Genomic DNA, 17,861 nt, shown 5'->3' with positions numbered 1-17,861 from the left:
CAATGGGATTCTTCTTGAAGTATCGGTCCCACTCCCTGCTCAATTCGAATTCCGTGTGTTACTTACGAAGCCAGCGTGGACAGCAGAGACACAGGGCCCGCGCCCGGTCCAAACCTTAGTTGCACGCAACCCCCGTTGGAATCCCCCGACCTTCACCACTTCAGCGACTTCTGCCGACTCGCTTCCATTGGTCTTTTCTGCTTTCTCCATTACTCAAAATGCGTTACCAAGACTTTGATGTTATCCTCTTTCCTGGGACTGTTCATAGCCAGCGAGTTCCCTTGCCGGAGTTTCGCACGACTCATTGGTTGGTGCTGTACCCCTTTTTCCTTGATGAACGAGAAATAATGGAAGGAACAGTTTTACTACGGACCCTGATGCTCCTGCTGCCCTTCCAAAGCTTCAGTTACCTACACCTGGTGAGCCTGGTGCCGGGCACGAGGACGTGCCTTCACCTGTATGCTTGCCCACTGTGCATACATTCGTGCCAAGATTGGGCGTGGACGAGCGATTCGTTGTCAGGTGGCTGGAATGGCACAAGCGGCAGAAAAATGTCGGTTAATGTTTTTCTGCTACAGCATTCACTCATGGGCACGACTCATCCCTAGCCCTTTTACCTATGAAATGGCCGCGGCGATGTCGAATGAAGGCATGAGAACGCATATAGCGTGGGAGTTTAGGGTTTTTGTGGATGGCGTTCCTGTGCGGTTCTTCCTCCTCTGGTTACTAGGTGATACAGTGCTGACGACAGACTCGTACAGGTTGCTTCGAGTCATTGCGTTCAAGATACGCTGTTTCCTTTCACGATTGACAGTGCTGGTCACGATGGTGAACAACAGACCCGGCTTGCGTTTTCTCCCGTTCTGACTCGATGTTACTCACAGCTCGAGGTCTCCCAATCCCTCTTACGTTTCCACCTCAACCCTGCCCAACCACCACCGATCCCTGGATCTTCTCCCCCGCATCCACCGCCTCCTCCGTCAAAATCGTCATCACGGAAGGCTTTTTGTCGTATCACACGAATGGGAGCATTAAACCATATTTTACGAGGACGAGAAATGTTTGTGGGTTCATTGCGAGGTATTGTGAGAGAGGTACGATGCTCCTAACGACTTTGATACTCTTGTGAGTATACGTAGGGAAGCTGATAGGTTTGGTACAGCGTTTTTGGAGGCGGCTGGGCTGTATTATCCTTCGACTCGTCCGTTGGATTTGGCTGCTATGTCGCTTGTTGAGCCGCGTCTTCCTCAATTGACTGAAGCCGCCGGTGCCGGGTTTGATGTGGATCTCTTCGAGCCTGGAGCACCTATCACCCCTGCCACGCCCGGAGAGTGGTCCATGCCTACTCCACTCGAAACTACTGAATCGACAGATCCTGTACCTCAAAACTCTTCGCACCCAGAGCCTGACCCTACTACCGCATTGTTCGTCTTCGAGGACCCGTCAACCAACATTGGTACTAGCGAAGTTCCCGAAGAAGTCAAGACGCCCGGTAAAGGCAAGAAGGCCAGAGTCAAGGTGGAAGACGAAGGCTACAAGTTAAAGGGAGTGAAAGACAAAGCGATTGAGAAGAGGAAGAGTTCGAGGTTGGAGAGGACTTTGAACGGCATGCCCCTTGAGGAGATGAAGAATATTTGAATCGAGTTTGAGAAGGAGCGTGATGTTTCGTTGGGTAATGTCGCGGATGCCATATTTTCATTGCATATACACATTATCAAAAGGCGGCTATACACGGTCACGTCTCATATACACACTCAATATATCAATCACTGGCCTGAACAAGATGTGAACTCCAAGAAAGATGCTATTCCTGCTATGCAACGGTATATCCCAATAAAATATGCATCCCGGTTAGTTGTCCATCGGCTTCTCCAACGGATCCACAATCTTTCCACGCTTCGTAATAACCCTCGGCATCGTCATCTTCTGATAAGCATCCCTCGTATTCCACTGAGGCCCAATAGCATGCGCCAAAGTCCTCTCATACTGATCCCTCGTCTCGAACTCATGAGGGAGCTTGGTAGCGAGGTACTTCGAATTATGCTTATTCCTCTTCTCATTGATGACCACACCCTGGAGTTTCGCGTCTTTACGCTTCGTGGGGTCGATTCCCTTGGTGACCTTGACGATTTTCTTCGCCTTCTTGTGCTTGCGGACACCAGCGCCGGTCCAGGAGCCCCAACCGGGGAGGGTAAGGTCTTCTTCTTTGTCGCCTTCGTCTTCCATGGTTTGTTGCTTCTCGGCTTCGAATTCCTGGACGACGTCGTCACCGGCGAATGCACGAGCAACGAGGTCACGCTGGAACTTGACGGCCTTTTTGCCCTTTGCGTGGACCATGAGAACAGCGGCGTCGTTGTCCTCGTCGTCGTCTTCGTTGTCGGAGACGATTTTGAGGGTTGCGTTGACGTCAATTTCGACATCTGCTTCGTCCTCGGCAGCACCGCGCTTACGCTTGAGCTTGGATGCGGCCTTCTCCTGCTTCGTTGAGTCCTTCGTAAGGAGGTTTTGTGTTTTGCGGGACTGGACGAGAGGACCCTCGCCAGCGGCCAACCATGGGTTAGACTCTTCCGGCTCGTCGATCACCCGACCACCACCGTTCGACAGAGGCTTAGCGTTCTTGCCACCCTTCTTGCCGTTCGCCGGTCTGGATTCGTAGGTGACCTGACCCTCCTGGATACCAACAGGCGCACCGTGCACGGCGAGCACGTCCTCATCATCATCATCCTCGAATCCCATCCAGATACCACCATCCTCATCACCAGTCAACCTTGCCGTAGGCTTCTCACCATCCGTACCAGCTCCCGGCGCAAACACCCTCCGCCCAGCATTCTGCCCAATTCGGGTACCAGCACCAGCGTCCTCTTCATCGGCCCTCTTCCCTGTCATCTCCGCCTCGAAATCATCGAGCTCTGCCCGGTTCTTCCTCGCCTGCTCTGCCGCGGCATTTTGCATGAACTTCATGTTCATCAACCCCTTGAAGCCCTTCGACAACTTGACACCACCATCGACCTCCTTATCCTCACCCGCCTTCTTCGCAGCAGCGACAGCGGCGAGTTCGTCCCACTCCCCAACCTCGTCATCATCGTCGGAGGACTCCTCATCTGACTCCTTACCCTGGATCCGTCTCGTCAACTCATCCCGACGACGAAGAGATTCCTCCATATCCGCCCGAGTCTCCTCATCGGTGTGATTCATCCTCACGTTTCCACGCGTGTTCTTATGTCTTTGGGTCATACGCTCCTCAGCCCTCTGCTGCTCCAGTCTCATTCTCTCTTCCTCTGGATCAATGCCTTCTGCGGCACGAACAGCGGCTTCCTGTGCGTCGCGCTCCTTTTTGTGAACCTTGCGGTAGGCTTTGGATTTGATCTTTGAGACGCGCCTGGCTTTGATTTCTTCCCGGAACATGAGTTCGCGCATTTGTCGTAGCTCGGTACGGCGTTTGGCGACTTCCTCGATCGAGAGCTTGTTCATCGCGAGATCCTCGAAAGCGGAAACCGTCTTTTCGGTCTTCAAACCGGACTCCTTCAGCACTTCATCGACTTCCTTCTCCAACTCTGTAGATGGCTGAAATTGGGAGGTCATGGATGCAGCAGTGGCGACCTGCTTCGCCGGCTCGTTCATGGGGAAGAAGAGGTGGTCAGCTTCACGGTTCCGCTTGACGGTATCCTGCCATTTCGACACCTCCTCCTTCGCGAGCTTGAACGCAGCTTGACGGTCAACACGAGCTTGGACGCGAGTCGGCAACGGCGCGGCAAGCGTCTCAACCTTATCCTTCGGGTCAAACGTCTTGATCGCATCACGAAGAGTTGGGTCAGAGAGCGTACCGGTGAGATCGGAAAGGGAGATCTTGTTGGATGAGGAAAGGTTGTACTCGGATTCCTTGCGGGACTCGTTACGGTCGATGGTCGTGACTCGGGAACGCTTGGCGATGGGTGCGTCTTTGACGGCGTCTTCAGTCGAGCGCTTCTCGGATGCGTATTCTTTGGCGATGAGGTTGCGGACGGCTGCGAGTTTGTCTTCGTCCTCCTCGTCCTCATCCTCGGAGTCGGTCGGCAGCTCCATTTTGTCCTCTTCCTCATCTTCGTCGTCTTCCTCTTCCGAGTCCAACTCCTCCTCACCAGAGTCTTCTGGGTCGAGCAATCCATCCAGACCATCGTCATCCTCATCGTCCATGTCGTCCTCATCCTCGTCCTCATCCAAATCGAGTTCATCCTCATCTTCCCCCTCAACTGGCTCAGGCTTCTTGCTCTTCTTTGTTGGCGCAGCAGGTTTCGATGATCCACCGAGCATCTCGGACAAATCCATATACTCCTCCTCATCCTCCTCGTCACTCTCCGCATCCTCATCCTCGTTCAAGTCAATCTCCTCGCCTTCCTCCTCGTCACCTTTGTCGCCAACACTCTCTCCGCGCTTCTTGGGTTGTCCACCGGGGGTAGTTCTAGAACCACGCATAGACCAGTCACCGTATTTCTCCTCATCGTCGGAATCCCACGCCTCGTCGGAGTCGATTTCCTCGTCGTCCTCGGTCTTGACGCCCTCATCCTCGGATTCTTCCTCCTCAGCATCGGCAAATGCCTTGCCGCGACGTCCTCCGATAGCCTTCTGGGGCTTATGGTCGTCATCCTCGGCAAGATCGAAGGCGTTCAACGCACGGCTGCGGGAGCCCTTGATCGTCCTGGCGGGTGCGCGGTCCGGCGCTTTCCCTTTACCGTTTCCATTCTGTCCGGGCTTCGCAACAGCTGGCATTCCCTTGTTCCGCTGCTGCTTCCTAGCCATGGTTGCCGTCTGTTTCCTTGGTCCCGGCGATACTTCGAGGCGACTTTCCTGCCAGATTTTTGGTGCGCCGCGGGTTGTGCCTGCTGCGCCCATCGATAACCGACTTTTTCCAGGAATGCGCAAACTGAACTCGAAGAAAAGTAAAAGTTCTCGTTAAGGATGTCCAGCTTGATCTCGTCCGTTGCTTGGGTTCGTCGTGGATTCCCGGCTGAGTTCCCTAAAAAATACCAGCTCGATGAGGCCGAGTACGAGAGAATTGCGGCGTTGACAAAGATCAAGGTCGACGATGCGAAGGAGGCCCTCGAGGAGGCTCAGGAGCAGGCCAAGAAGGCTACCGAAGATCTTGTTGTGGAGGATGAATTGGCGGAGTACAACTTGGAGGATTACGATCAGGAAGAGGAGCAGCCCGAGGAGGTGGGTGAGGCCGGTGCACCCATGGCTTTGTTCGGTAATGCCAAGGGTCTCGCATTCCACCAGTCGAACGAGGAGGACCCTTATATCACTCTGCAAGACGTCGCAGCAGACGAGGACACCGAGGAGCGCGCAGATCTCCAGATCCTCCCTAGCGACAACTTGATCCTCACAGCAAAGACCGAAGATGACCTGTCCCACCTCGAAGTTTACGTCTACGAAGATGAGGAGGCGAACCTTTATGTACACCACGACATCATGCTTCCCGCATTCCCTCTATGCATCGAGCCCCTCGATTACCCAGTCGGCAGACCAGTCACCGAAGACAACAAGATCGGTAACTTTGTCGCTATTGGTACTTTCGAGCCTGATATCGAGATCTGGGATTTGGATGTTGTCGACGGAATGTATCCTAATGCCATTCTTGGACAGGGTGGCCCGGCGGGTGCGGCGGCAACGGGTAGTGCATCAGACGCTACAGGCAAGAAGAAGAAGAAGAAGTCCAAGAAGCAGGGACCCAACTCCGCATACCACGTCGACGCGGTCCTCACCCTCTCCTCCGCACCACTGACGAGGAACTTGTTGGCGTCCGGATCAGCAGATACCACCATCAAGCTCTGGGATCTGAATACTTGTTTGGCTGCGTCTTCATACAACTACCATACTGACAAGGTCGGCTCTATCGCTTTCCACCGTACCGAGGCGGCTATTTTGTTGACTGGTTCTTACGACCGCACCGTCGCCGTCGCCGATCTTCGTGTCACTACCGGCGCTGCAGGCCGATGGGGTGTCGAATCCGATGTCGAGAACGTCGCATGGAACCCACACGACCCCAACGGTTTCTTCGTCGGTACAGACTCGGGTATGGTCCACTACTTTGACGTCCGAAACATCCCGAAGACTCCGGCACAGAGTAAGCCGCTGTGGTCATTGCAGGCACACGATTCTCAGCCTGTGTCTACGCTCGCGATCAACAACCACATCCCCGGGTTATTCGCGACTGGATCGACGGATAAGATGGTTAAGGTGTGGAATGTGCCTGAGGTGGGCTCGGGTCCGCGTATGGTCGTGAGTAGGGATTTGGGTGTTGGAAAGGTGTTTAGTGCGTCGTGGGGCCCTGATGCGGAGGTTGCCTTTAGACTTGGTGTTGCTGGGTCGAAGGGTGTTGTACAGGTTTGGGATGCGTCTACGAATGCGGGTGTGAGACGGGCGTTCGAGGGACGTGTTGCTGCGCCGGTTGTTGAGTATGGAGAGGATAGGACTGTGGGTGTTGTCGATGACGATGAGGAGGAGTCTGATGAGGAGGGTGAGGAGGGTATTGAGATCCCGATGGAGGAGGGAGATGAGGAGGACCTCGAGGGTGAGGACGAGGAGGACGACGACGAGGAGCACCCTGAGGGATGGGAGAGCATGGATGAGCAGTAAACTGAGCTGCCATACTTGTACCAACGAAAAAGCTCTAGGATAGAATTTTGGCATTTCAGGGAAATCGCATTTTCAATTGCCCATCACGGAAAAACATCTCATCGACTTTCCCAAATTCTGCATTTTTGCCTCACAGGCGTTCGCACGCGCACGGCCAATCTCCACATCCTGAACGCGATCTGAACCAAGCTTACAGTAAGATCGTCGGAGCGCAGTCTGCATCTTCGGCGAACAGTGAAGCGAAGTGCAAAAATGGCTAAACTGAATGTTAAGGACTTTCCGCGTCCGCCTTTGTGCGAGAGGGTTCAGAGGAGATTAAGGGTCGAGTGGGAGGGGCAGGTTGTTGCGGACACGCGAGAGGGTTGGTGGGTGCTTGAGACTTATGGAGCGCCGAGTATGGATATTCCTTCCCGGATACTCGAGCGTAAGGGTCCAAAAGGCTGATTGTTCTAGCTTATTATATTCCTCCGAGAGATATCAAGGGTGTATTGCCTCCGAGCAGTGCGAGGCAGACGGTGTGTGAATGGAAGGGATTGGCTACGTATCTTGATTTGAAACATCCGAAGACGGGGGAGGTTGCGAAGGCGGTTGCTTGGAGGTATGAACAACCTACCAACCCCTTCCGCAGCATCCAAAACTACGTGAGCTTCTACGCCGGCCGCGAAGTCGACTGCTTCGTCGATGACGAACACGTGAAGGCACAGCCCGGGTGCGTCACTCCCACACACAGCTTCCACGTATGACAAGCTGACGCTTATCGGACAACAGGAGCTTCTATGGAGGATGGGTTACGGACGACATTACGGGACCCATCAAAGGCGGTATGACATTTCCAGATTCTGGGTGAATTACTCGGTGGCTAACGCGAGAGGACGTAAGGCCCGGGCACATTAGGTTGGTGACGAGGCGTGCATAATGGCGGAGGAGTGGCAGCCTCGACCGGGGATTTGCCTGTTCTGACGATGCGTATTTCTATGGAGATGGAGTAGCGATTCTTCGACGGGGGTGGGGGTGGGGGTTGGGTTTGTTAAGGAAACGGCGTTTGGTGGGAGGACTGGCTGTTTTTTCTCAGTTGTCTTTCCGTCTTTGAATTGATCGGCGAGTTAAGCGCTCCGGTTCCTTAGTTGACGGTAGCACGTTCCGACAGCCAGATCGCGCCACGCTCGATAAAGCTCTAGCAAACGATCGCCCTTAACTTGGAATCTGGACCTTTAGCTGGACCGAGGGGGAAGAGTCGCAATTTTGACCCACACTGATCAACAGTACATCGACCTACCTTAACCAGGGATCCTCCTCACGGGGAATACGGACATCCAATACTCTACCAGGGAGCAGCAACCGCCATTTTTGCGGCTCACCTGGCTCGTGTCTTTTCGCCTGTTCTTCTCGAATGCCAGCGGGCTCGGGCTTCAATAACCACCCGTTTCCAGCATCACCAGGGCCTACATTCGCCCTTCACTCGCTATCGCAAGCAGCTTTACAGAGGAGGAAAAACGCAGAGAAGGCGTCGAAAGGCTCGGACGAGGGCTCCGCAGACGGTTACTTTCAGAGTTGGACGAATGTATGCTATGCGCCATCCACGTAATGGACTTAGTGAATGCGGCAAGGATGCTAATTGTTATGTGCAGTCCAATAACGCATCACCAAGGGAGAGCAACGATATGGCAGATAAAGTTCCGCTTGAGAAATCAGCTACTACGGACGGCGTTGGCGTGGGAGAAGTGGAGAACGAGGTCAAGTCGTTCGTCAACGTCTCCGGCGCATCGGCGGTACCAAACACCGGTTTTGCAGCAGCTGAGGGTGTTCATCATGGCGAAGCGGAGGACGGATCCAACGTCCGAGAAGAACGGCCCACAACTGCCAATGAAGAACATGAACTGGAGGAAGCGCACATGACGGTTCGGTTTCAGCACGTCGAGACGGACGAAGGGCACATGATCATCACCGGGCGCAAGGGTGAATTGGCAAGGTGTGAAGACGAACCGATTCATATTCCAGGAGTCGTACAGATCTTTGGATGTCTTGTTGCGGTCCACCAGGACGAGACGAGCGGCGACCTTGTCGTGCGCCAAGTATCCGAGAACTCCAAGGATATCATTGGCTGGACGCCCAGGGCTCTCTTCGATTTGAAGTCCTTCACTGCATGTTTGACAGATGATTCCGCAGAGGATTTACTCGAGCACCTGGATTACGCCAAGGAGGACGGCCACAACCTCGACGAATCCGGTCCCGAAATACTTAATGTCGTGGGAAGGACCGCGGAGGGAGAGGAGTGGAAGGCGTGGTGCGCCATTCACGCCAGTCCCGCGAACAAGGAGTTAATTGTGATGGAGTTTGAGTTGGAGGATGATCCGCGTGCACCGATCCCCAGCACCCCTACGAGGGAATTCGGACCGGATGACATCCATCTCGAGTCGCAGGAGGAGCCTTATGAGCCATCCGCGGATGATTTGGCGGAGTCGACGACGAATATGGCGAAGCCACTTCGACAACTCGCCCGTGCACGACGAACGAAGGGTAAACAAGGTCCGATTGAAATCTTCAACATTCTGAGCCAAATTAGTGAGCAGTTAGCTGCCGCGACTGACTTGGAGTTGTTCTTGAAGATCGTGGTGGGTGTCGTGAAGGAGCTGACTGGATTCGCACGGTGTATGGTCTACCAGTTTGACGAAGACTGGAATGGACAGGTCGTTACGGAGTTGGTTGATCGACGGGTCACCAAGGATTTGTACAGAGGCTTGCATTTCCCTGCGACGGATATCCCGAAGCAGGCGCGAGAACTGTACAAGATCAATAAGGTGAGATTGTTGGTTGATCGGGATGCGCAGACGGCCAGACTTGTGTGCAGGGAACAGAAGGACTTGGATACACCGCTGGATATGACGCATGCGTACTTGCGAGCGATGAGTCCGGTGCATTTGAAGTACCTGGGAAATATGGGTGTGAAAGCTAGTATGTCCATCTCGATTATCGCGTTCAATGAGTTGTGGGGGTTGATCTCGTTGCACACGTATGGGAAGAATCCGGCACGGGTACCCTTTCCTGTGCGAAAGTTGTGTAGGTTGTTGGGTGATACTATCTCGAGGAACTTGGAAAGGTTGTCGTATGCTCAACGACTCAATGCTAGACGACTAGTATCCACGATGCCGACGGAGGCAAACCCGGGTGGTTACATCATTGCTAAGCCGGAGGATATGTTGAGTTTGTTTGGAGCGGAGTATGGTGTTTTGTCAATTGCTGGCGAGGCAAAGATGCTTGGTAGCGCACCCAGTTCCGGGGAGGTCCATGCTGTTGTTCAGTATCTTCGTGAGCGCAAGTTTCCGACAATTCAGACGAGTCAAAATATTAGGAAGGATTTCCCGGAAATTTTGGCTGGGTCGCCGTCGTTGACGTCTATTGCTGGAATGCTCTACGTGCCGCTCAGCACGGAAGGTAATGACTTTATCATCTTCTTCAGGGCTGGTCAGTTGAAGTATATCCATTGGGCCGGTAACCCACATGAAAAGACTATGAAGCAGGGTTCTAAAAACTATCTTGAGCCGCGAAAGTCGTTTAAGATGTGGACGGAGCAGGTGATGGGGAAGAGTAAGGAATGGACGGATGAGCAGGCGGAGACTGCGGCGGTGTTGCAGATCGTGTACTCTAGGTTCATCCGGGTGTGGAGGCAGAAGGAAGCAGCTGTCAAGACATCGAAGATGACGAATTTGTTGCTGGGTAATGCCAGTCATGAGGTTCGGACGCCGCTCAATGCCATCATCAACTACCTTGAGATCGCGATGGAGGGTAACATTGACTCGGATACAAGGGATAACTTGAAGAGGAGTCATCAGGGCGCGAAGAGCTTGATATATGTGGTCAACGATTTGTTGGATTTGACGAAGAACGACTCTGCTTATGAGCCTGCGCTTCGGATGGAGGCTTTCGACCTTCGGGGCGCTATCAAGGATTCCGTGAGGATGTACAAGAAGGAGGCCAATAGGAAGGGATTGGCCTGGAGAACAGAGTTTAATGAGCGTTTCCCAGAAGCGATACTCGGTGATGATATTCGTCTGCGGCAAATCATTGGTAACCTTGCGGAGAACGCTCTCAAGTACACCGCTCAAGGACAGATTACCATCGAATGTATGACCACTGCTCGGCATGATGAGCAAAAGACGGCAAAGATCGAGATCAGTGTTATCGACACTGGTCGCGGAATGAGCGAGGAGATGGTTCATTCCGTGGTTGCTGACTTCGAGTCCACGCCTGTTGGGGCTCCTGAGGATGAGGGTGAGAACAAGGATGATAAGGAGGGTACTGGTCTTGGTTTGGCCGTTGTTGCGAGAACTGTACAGAACCTCAAGGGCTCCTTGCGTGTCGATTCGGAGCTTGGTAAGGGATCAAGGTTCACAATCGCTCTCGAGGTTACAACCGCTGCATTGAGTGACATTACGGCACCGGAGGCGAGGTTAAGCTCTCCTGGTGGTTCAGACACTTCTCGCGGCCCGTCAAGACGGAACAGTGATGAAAGCAGCTTCAACGGTTCTGGAAAGAGCGAGTTGGACCGCCTTGTTGACGAGATTCAGTCTCTGGGGAGCAATAACTCTTTCCCCGGCTTAAACTCGCCAAAGGAATCACCACGTAAGCGGCAACCGCCGAAGCATCCCCCCCACGGACCCGTCACTGGTGTCAAAATTGAGTCGGAGGGGGTACCTCCTTCCGAAGAGCTGAAGAAGTTGCCGCAAAGACCACCGGCTCTGCGATCAAAAACGAGTCACTCTCCGCCACGATCCTGTTCGAGCGTCTTGGGTGGCCGACGGCGATCATCCACGAAATCGCATGTCAAGACTGGAAGTGACGAGAGCGTGAGTGGTGGTCCGGGTGATTTGACCTGTCTAATTGTCGAGGATAACCCGGTGAACATGATGATGCTCATCAAGCGACTGCAAAAGAGTGGCGTGAGCACATTAAAGGCTAACAACGGTGAAGAGGGTGTTGCTGCCTTCACTAAGGGTAGAGGTAACATCAGTGCGATCCTCATGGATCTCCAGATGCCTATCTGCGATGGACGGACTGCGACGAAGCGCATTCGTGAGTTTGAGACTCAGAACGCTGATGGTAATGAGGGCATCCCTATCTTCGCTGTCTCGGCCTCCGTAAGTGAGTCCGAGCATGAAGAATTGCGACAACTTGGATTCAGTGGATGGATCCCTAAGCCTGTCGATTATGGGCGATTGAACACCATTTTGGAAGGTTGTAATGACAAGACAAGACGCGAGCAGGAGTTATACACGCCTGGAAAGAACATTTGGGAGTATGGAGGATGGTTGTACCTTAACCAGGACGAGTGAGAGCTGTGAAGGACATTCATGATTTGCGTTTCATTTGTCGGTTAGGATACCTTTTTGGGGGATGGGCTCGGCATGGTACTGTAGCCAGATGGGGTTGCATTCGTTAAACTTACTACTTTTTAACTACACGGAATATTATTCGTTTTTTGAACATATATTTGTCTCGAGGACCCTTCATGTGAGAGTGGTTGCGTAATGGCCCTGTAACGTTGAATTCATCCTACCGAAACAGCCGCGTCAGCTGGAGGAGACAGCTCAAACAACATCCTCGGCAATAGGCAATAACCCAAATTCAGAAACAAGGCGTCAAGATGGTTCGGACATACCCGTACAACGAGGTGCTTCCATATACCTCCGGGCCTCTGTCGTCACCTACCTTTGCCGCCGACCATCTCAAACAGGTCCTTAAAGATATCTACATTACCCTCGCGGCTGAGGATTACCCAGCAGCATATAAAGCCGTGCATGAGTTGAAGAATTATTTGGCTCTAAAGAACGACTTGTCGCCCGAGGAAAGAGCGAAGCTCGTGCATATCTTCTATGATGTATGCATGCACAAGTCAATGGATGCGTCGAGTTTCGCCAAGTTTGCAAGCATCTTCCAGGAGTTGACGAGGAAGCGGTGGATGATTGAGGGAATACCTGAACTGGACTGGCGCCCGTTACACAAGGAAGTTCTCCTCGCACTGGGAGAAGGTGAATCCCTGAGGAAGGGAGAGAAGGACATTGGTACATTGGTAAAGCTTACGACACATGCACAGTCGCTTTTTGGTGAGGAGCAGCTCCTGCCAATGCTGAAGGAGTTCTTGCCTCTGTACAACACTACGAACAATGCCGACGCGGTCATGTCAGTAGGTCTGATGAACCTTTTTCTGCCAACGACTTTCACGGACACTCCGCCGCAATCATTTGTCCCGGCATTGTTCAACTTATGGAATCTCAATCCCTCATCACCCGTCATGGATACCCTTTTCATCGACTACTTTTCCCGCCTTGCCCGGGATTCCATGGTGTCTCATCATGTCGTTTTCACCGAGGAACAGATTGCGAAGGTCTTTGGCACAATCCTACGCAATATCCCTCTGCCGCACTCGTTTTCGAGACCGAAAGGAGGTGAGGATAGGGCTGATCAGTATATGTATTCCTACCTAAAAAGGTCGGAGAATCCTGTGGGTACATTGCGAGACTGGGCACGTTTTGTGGTGTATCAGTTCCACGAAGAGAGTGTCTGGAGGAACCTCGAGACGTTCATTCATGGTGTGGAAACATACTTCTATCCTTCAAACTCTGGCCGATGGTCAGATATCCTCGTAGGATTCGTCTACTATTTAACGGAGTTCACTGTACTGCGCTGGAATAAGGAGAATGGACATGAGCCAACTAAAGGGGAGCCCATGCCCCCGCCGGAGAAGAAGCTCACGGAGGAACACAAAGACCGCCTGGTGAGGTTGCTCCGAGGACCTATATTCATGTCTATCTACGCGAAGAGCGGCAATGTGGTGAGCACGGCGCAATCCGCACTTTCCAGTCTTGCATACTTATCGCCAAACTTGGTGATTCCCGGTGCATTGAAGCGTTTCTATCCTTCGCTGAGCGGTCTTGTAGAAACCCATCGCACATCATCATCACTGGGCTCGCTAAGAGTGTTGGCGAAGACGCTTTGCGCTGAGCCTAGGTGGAGAGCACATGTTCCTAGTTTGTTGATGCTTGCACTACCGGGTATCGACCCCAATGACCTGGACAAGACAGTTCAGACTCTCAAGTTTATCGAGGCTGTGAGCATGCTTGTGCCGTTCTGGGAAGAAAATGACGGCGAAGAGGGCCTCGCGGACGGTTTCGTCATGAGGGATATCCAGGAGTTCGAAGAAATGAAGGGGGATGACATGCCAGAGGCCATGGAGGAGATCGACCTGGACCTTGTGCAGAAGTCAGCTGTGTGCCGCGGCGTTTTGGGAGAGTTCATCACTGCCTTCTTGGGCAAGCTTTTCATCCTCTTGGAGAACTTACCTGAAGCATCAAGCCGCAGATCGAAACACAAGAGTGGTGAGGACAGGGTAACTAGCGAGTTACCTATCGTTTGCTTGGCGCTGTTTTCCAGTTTGAGTCCCGAGCTCTTCGAGATCGCCTTGACGAAGGTTACCCACTTTGTTACAAACACTGTCGTGCACCATGGTGGCATGCCTTTTATGTGTATTGTAAGCGCACTTGCAAAGGCGAGACCGGCTGAAACAACAGCTAAACTACTGCCAATATTCCTGCGTTCAATCAGGTTTGAGGTTGCTGAGAATGATGCTGGTGCAGGCAGAACGACTCTCGATGATGACCTTCCAAGGGATCGTGCGCTGGTCTGGTACTTCTCCTTGCTGAGAGGTGTTCTTGCAGCGTGCGGAAATCAGGTCATCAGGCATGCACCCGACTTACGAGAGTTTATGACGTGGATGTATAGCGAACGCGCCGGAAGTTCTGTTGTTGGTCCACATCTTGGCAGCTTTCTCTTCGGTCTCTTCCACTCTCTCACTGTCATATACGCCGATGACACACGCCTGAAGAACGACGACAGCCAGGGCTACGACATCAATGACTGGGGAGTGCACCTACGTCCTAGAGATCTTTGCATCAAATGGCACGTACCGAGCGACGAGGAGGTTAGTTTCGCGGTCGAGTTATATCTGACGCTTGTGGAAAAGGCGTGTGGTCAGCTCGATGCGTTGATCAGGGATGGGGAGCAAGCCAAGGGCAAAGAAACAAGTGACGTACTGAAGTTCTGGCTGAGACTGTTATCCGATTCAACGGGTGGTCTTGCAGATTTGTTCGATGCTAGCCGTGGAGAAAGTCTCGACCCCAAGGCTGATGAAGAGAGGAAGGTGCCTCACCAGTACCCAACTGGTTACTTCTTCTCGGGAAACCCCGATGACGAGAGATACGTGCGTATTCACGAGGCGCGGGACAGGATCGGGAAGACGCTGCACAGCACGCACCAATTTCTGATTGCCCACAAGGAAGATGATGTCGAATGCTTTCAAACATGGTCAAGCTGTCTGAAGACATGGTTCATGGACGTTGGTTGTAACAGGACAGTCAAACTCTACAACAGGCTTGAGAGTTATTACTCGTCCAGTAAACGACCGTTCCAGATGAGTGGGTTGAGCAAGCCTTTTCCTCGACCTGTCATGATTCGCAGAGCCGCACTGTACCATATCGAGCTGCAGAGGCACAATCTTGGGCTGAGGAAACGCACTGAACTTGACACCATCCTGTTAAAGGATTTGGCAGGCTCCTGTGTGAGTGTCTACACCTTGACAAGGTTAAGCGCACAGTCTGCGTTGGAGAGTGCTATCAAGGTGATCAACGGCACTCGCACTGTGCTTGCGCCGTTTTTGCTTAATGAATTGGCCAAGGGTGTTGAGGCCAACAATCATGATAAGGTGAAGGGCGCAGTCTTCACTTTCTTGATGAAGGCCATGCACCGTACCGTGACGCGTGATTGGAGGTTTACGGCCGACTATGTTCTGAATATTCTCAAGTTGAGAGGAATGGACAAACTTTCGCTGCAGGCTCTCAGTCAGAAGGCGTACGTTGTAACCGTCATGGAAGTGAAAGCCACGCCTCCTGTCTTGAGACTGCCTGAAACGATCCTGACTAAGATTTATCCACAGGGTGATGAGACCAAAGCCGAAGTGGACAGGCTTGCTGCAAAAGTTAAGCGTAAGATCGTACAGAGAAACGAGAGGCGCCTCGAATTGCGCGAGAAGCTATTGATGGTTGCCAAGGAGTCGCACTGGAAGACATCTGTCATGGCATCAGGCATGGGTTTGGGTTCGCTGGTCGGACCCCAGGAAATGCCCTCTCCGGATATGGTGAAGATGATCATCAAGGGTGCAATTGATGAACATCCCTCTGTCCGTGTGCTTCATGCGTCTACTCTAAGTCAGACTGTTCAGTATATCTGGCAATATTCATTGAGTGACGGCAGCATCGAGAAGCTGTTGCGAGATGAGGTCCCTGTCCCGAACTCTGTCAAGTTACCAACACCTCGTGATCCTGATTTCACGTTAAGGTTCGTCAAGTCATTTGGCGAGCCTGTCGGCGATGTCCTCGTTGATCAGACAAGAGCTGGATGGTTGGTGTGGCCCGATGAGTACGTTGCATCCAAGATCCCAGAAGACCATTTCATCTTCAAGACGAATGACGTTACACAGCCCCTCGTCGATGCACTCGCTGGGCTTGACCATGCATGGTTTGAGAAGCTTTTCTCATACATGAAGGAGGAACCACGTGAAGGGCATTCAGAGGTGTTCAGGCCCGTCTTTGCTAACGCTCTGACGTCCATTCTCGGATCACTCAGACACTTTCCTGTCTCTGAGACGGCTGTGCTGCAAGAGGTTCAGACGATGGTAGCCGCGTTGTTGGCCGATGGTGATAAGCATCACCAGCGAGCGGGTAGTGAGGGTCTTGCAGCACTGGTGATGTCAACCAAGGCTGCGTCACGTCAGGAACAGGAGGAAGTCTGGACCTGGGCTCTTCCTCTTTTGAAGACCGTTTTCGATGAGAAGTTGACACCTGAGAATCTCGGTACATGGACTGGTTTCGTGAGCCATCTCTTCCACAAACAAGATCCACGCAGAGCCATGCCATTGATGAAGATGCTGAGTGAGTTCAGGCTCAATATGCATTCCAACGAGGCATTCAAGGAGAGCGCTAGGATTGCTTTGTTAAGGAAGTGTATGGCTTTGGCTGGGTGGCACTATACTTTGGAGGAACCCATCGTGAGCGACTTCTTGGCTCATCTGGATCATCCGTATAAGGGCGTCAGGGAGGAGATCGCTAAGACATTGTGGGTTGTCTACAACCGACAGAGGTATTATGCGTACGCTTCCGTTGAAGATTTACTTGCTGCGAAAAAGCTGGAGCCCGTTCCGCGTGCAAACAACCCGTTGGACGAGGTTTTTGCAAAGATCATCCCGGAGTTGCATGAGCATAGGCAAAATGGTGCTGGTACTGAGGAAGCTACGCCCTATAAATCGGCTGGAAAGACGCTTGCCATTTGGTTGAGGGCTGCAATTACGGCTGATAATGCCAACGCATATGTTCCATACATGCCGAGGATGATCCCGGAGGCTCTTCCTATGGTGGACGTGAAGGAAGATACGGATCTACAGCAATTGACGGCGCAGTTTCTGGTGTCCGTGGGAACTGTGCAGTACCCACCATCGCAGCATAAGGAGCTTATCGGTATCCTTGCGGAGATTGCGAAGACGGCTGAGTCGTGGCATCATCGTGCCAGAGTCATGTCTATCGTGCACGTCATCTACTTCTCGTCGTTCTATATCCTCAGCGAGGAGAACAAGGCGGCGTTGAGGGACATCATCATCAGCCTCTTGGCGGATTCCCAGGTGGAGGTACGAGAGAGTGCAAGCTTGATCTTGACCGGTATCGTCAGGTTGTCGCCAGATATCATCCCATCTTTGATCGAGAAGTACGCCGCACAGCTGGATGGAGTACCTCGTCGTACTTCGCCACCACATGAGCCGATCTTGGCATTGAGTACGCTCATCCGTTCATTCCCGTATGGCACACCTCCGCCTTGGGCACCACCTCTCCTGGCGCGCCTGGCGAGGATCGGGGGAAGTAACAGTCCTGTCGGGCGAACGATCAAGAACACCCTGGGCGAATTCAAGAAGACGCGTTCGGACAACTGGAAGGAGGATTCCAAGTGCTTCACTGCGGAGGAGCTGGAGGATTTGGAAGGAGTGGTCGGGCATAGGAGTTATTTTGCATAGAGGGTCATTCCTTCCCTCATTAGAAGAATCCATTCATATTTTTCCATGTACTCTGGAGAGTATGCGGTCATTTGATGTCTAAGCGAGATCACCGAACGTTGCTTAAGCTCCCCGCCTACCGAGACACCGTGCATCCGAA

At 52.6% G+C, this 17,861-nt stretch overlaps 6 protein-coding genes across 6 annotated transcripts; 5 read left to right on the top strand and 1 right to left on the bottom strand.

Annotated features, from left to right (window-relative positions):
• The first annotated feature begins 103 nt into the window (after window positions 1-103).
• On the top strand, window positions 104-1,745 carry SAICODRAFT_114581 (uncharacterized protein). Its single transcript, XM_019165337.1, has 6 exons — window positions 104-307; window positions 361-522; window positions 579-702; window positions 762-828; window positions 885-1,094; window positions 1,163-1,745. Exons 1-6 carry the CDS (start codon window positions 219-221, stop codon window positions 1,636-1,638), a joined length of 1,128 nt encoding a protein of 375 aa, XP_019024543.1. The 5' UTR covers window positions 104-218; the 3' UTR covers window positions 1,639-1,745.
• On the bottom strand, window positions 1,544-4,804 carry SAICODRAFT_114567 (Utp14-domain-containing protein). The gene has a single exon (XM_019165336.1). The coding sequence runs from the start codon at window positions 4,774-4,776 to the stop codon at window positions 1,852-1,854; it is 2,925 nt and encodes a 974-aa protein (XP_019024542.1). The 5' UTR covers window positions 4,777-4,804; the 3' UTR covers window positions 1,544-1,851.
• A 96-nt stretch (window positions 4,805-4,900) lies between these two features.
• SAICODRAFT_79702 (WD40 repeat-like protein) lies at window positions 4,901-6,587 on the top strand (the record flags this gene model as incomplete). The annotated part of the gene is made up of 1 exon (XM_019171165.1): window positions 4,901-6,587. A coding segment is annotated over exon 1 (1,650 nt), but the record flags the coding sequence as incomplete, so codon positions are not given.
• Window positions 6,588-6,864: 277 nt separating this feature from the next.
• On the top strand, window positions 6,865-7,459 carry SAICODRAFT_25092 (DUF427-domain-containing protein; the record flags this gene model as incomplete). Its single annotated transcript, XM_019166826.1, has 3 exons — window positions 6,865-7,036; window positions 7,066-7,321; window positions 7,381-7,459. The coding sequence occupies 3 exons, from the start codon at window positions 6,865-6,867 to the stop codon at window positions 7,457-7,459; spliced, it is 507 nt and encodes a 168-aa protein (XP_019024540.1).
• Window positions 7,460-7,623: 164 nt separating this feature from the next.
• On the top strand, window positions 7,624-12,076 carry SAICODRAFT_114514 (uncharacterized protein). The gene is made up of 2 exons (XM_019165335.1): window positions 7,624-8,173; window positions 8,241-12,076. Exons 1-2 carry the CDS (start codon window positions 8,003-8,005, stop codon window positions 11,940-11,942), a joined length of 3,873 nt encoding a protein of 1,290 aa, XP_019024539.1. The 5' UTR covers window positions 7,624-8,002; the 3' UTR covers window positions 11,943-12,076.
• Window positions 12,077-12,164: 88 nt separating this feature from the next.
• On the top strand, window positions 12,165-17,852 carry SAICODRAFT_114459 (uncharacterized protein). The gene has a single exon (XM_019165334.1). The coding sequence runs from the start codon at window positions 12,254-12,256 to the stop codon at window positions 17,720-17,722; it is 5,469 nt and encodes a 1,822-aa protein (XP_019024538.1). The 5' UTR covers window positions 12,165-12,253; the 3' UTR covers window positions 17,723-17,852.
• The last annotated feature ends 9 nt before the right edge of the window (window positions 17,853-17,861 follow it).

Source organism: Saitoella complicata (genome assembly GCF_001661265.1).
Source record: "Saitoella complicata NRRL Y-17804 unplaced genomic scaffold SAICOscaffold_10, whole genome shotgun sequence".
In the NCBI taxonomy this organism is placed as follows: Eukaryota; Fungi; Ascomycota; class Saitoellomycetes; order Saitoellales; family Saitoellaceae; genus Saitoella; species Saitoella complicata.
The sequence above is the reverse complement of the archived record's forward strand: the minus strand, read 5'-3'. Positions and strand labels throughout refer to the sequence as shown.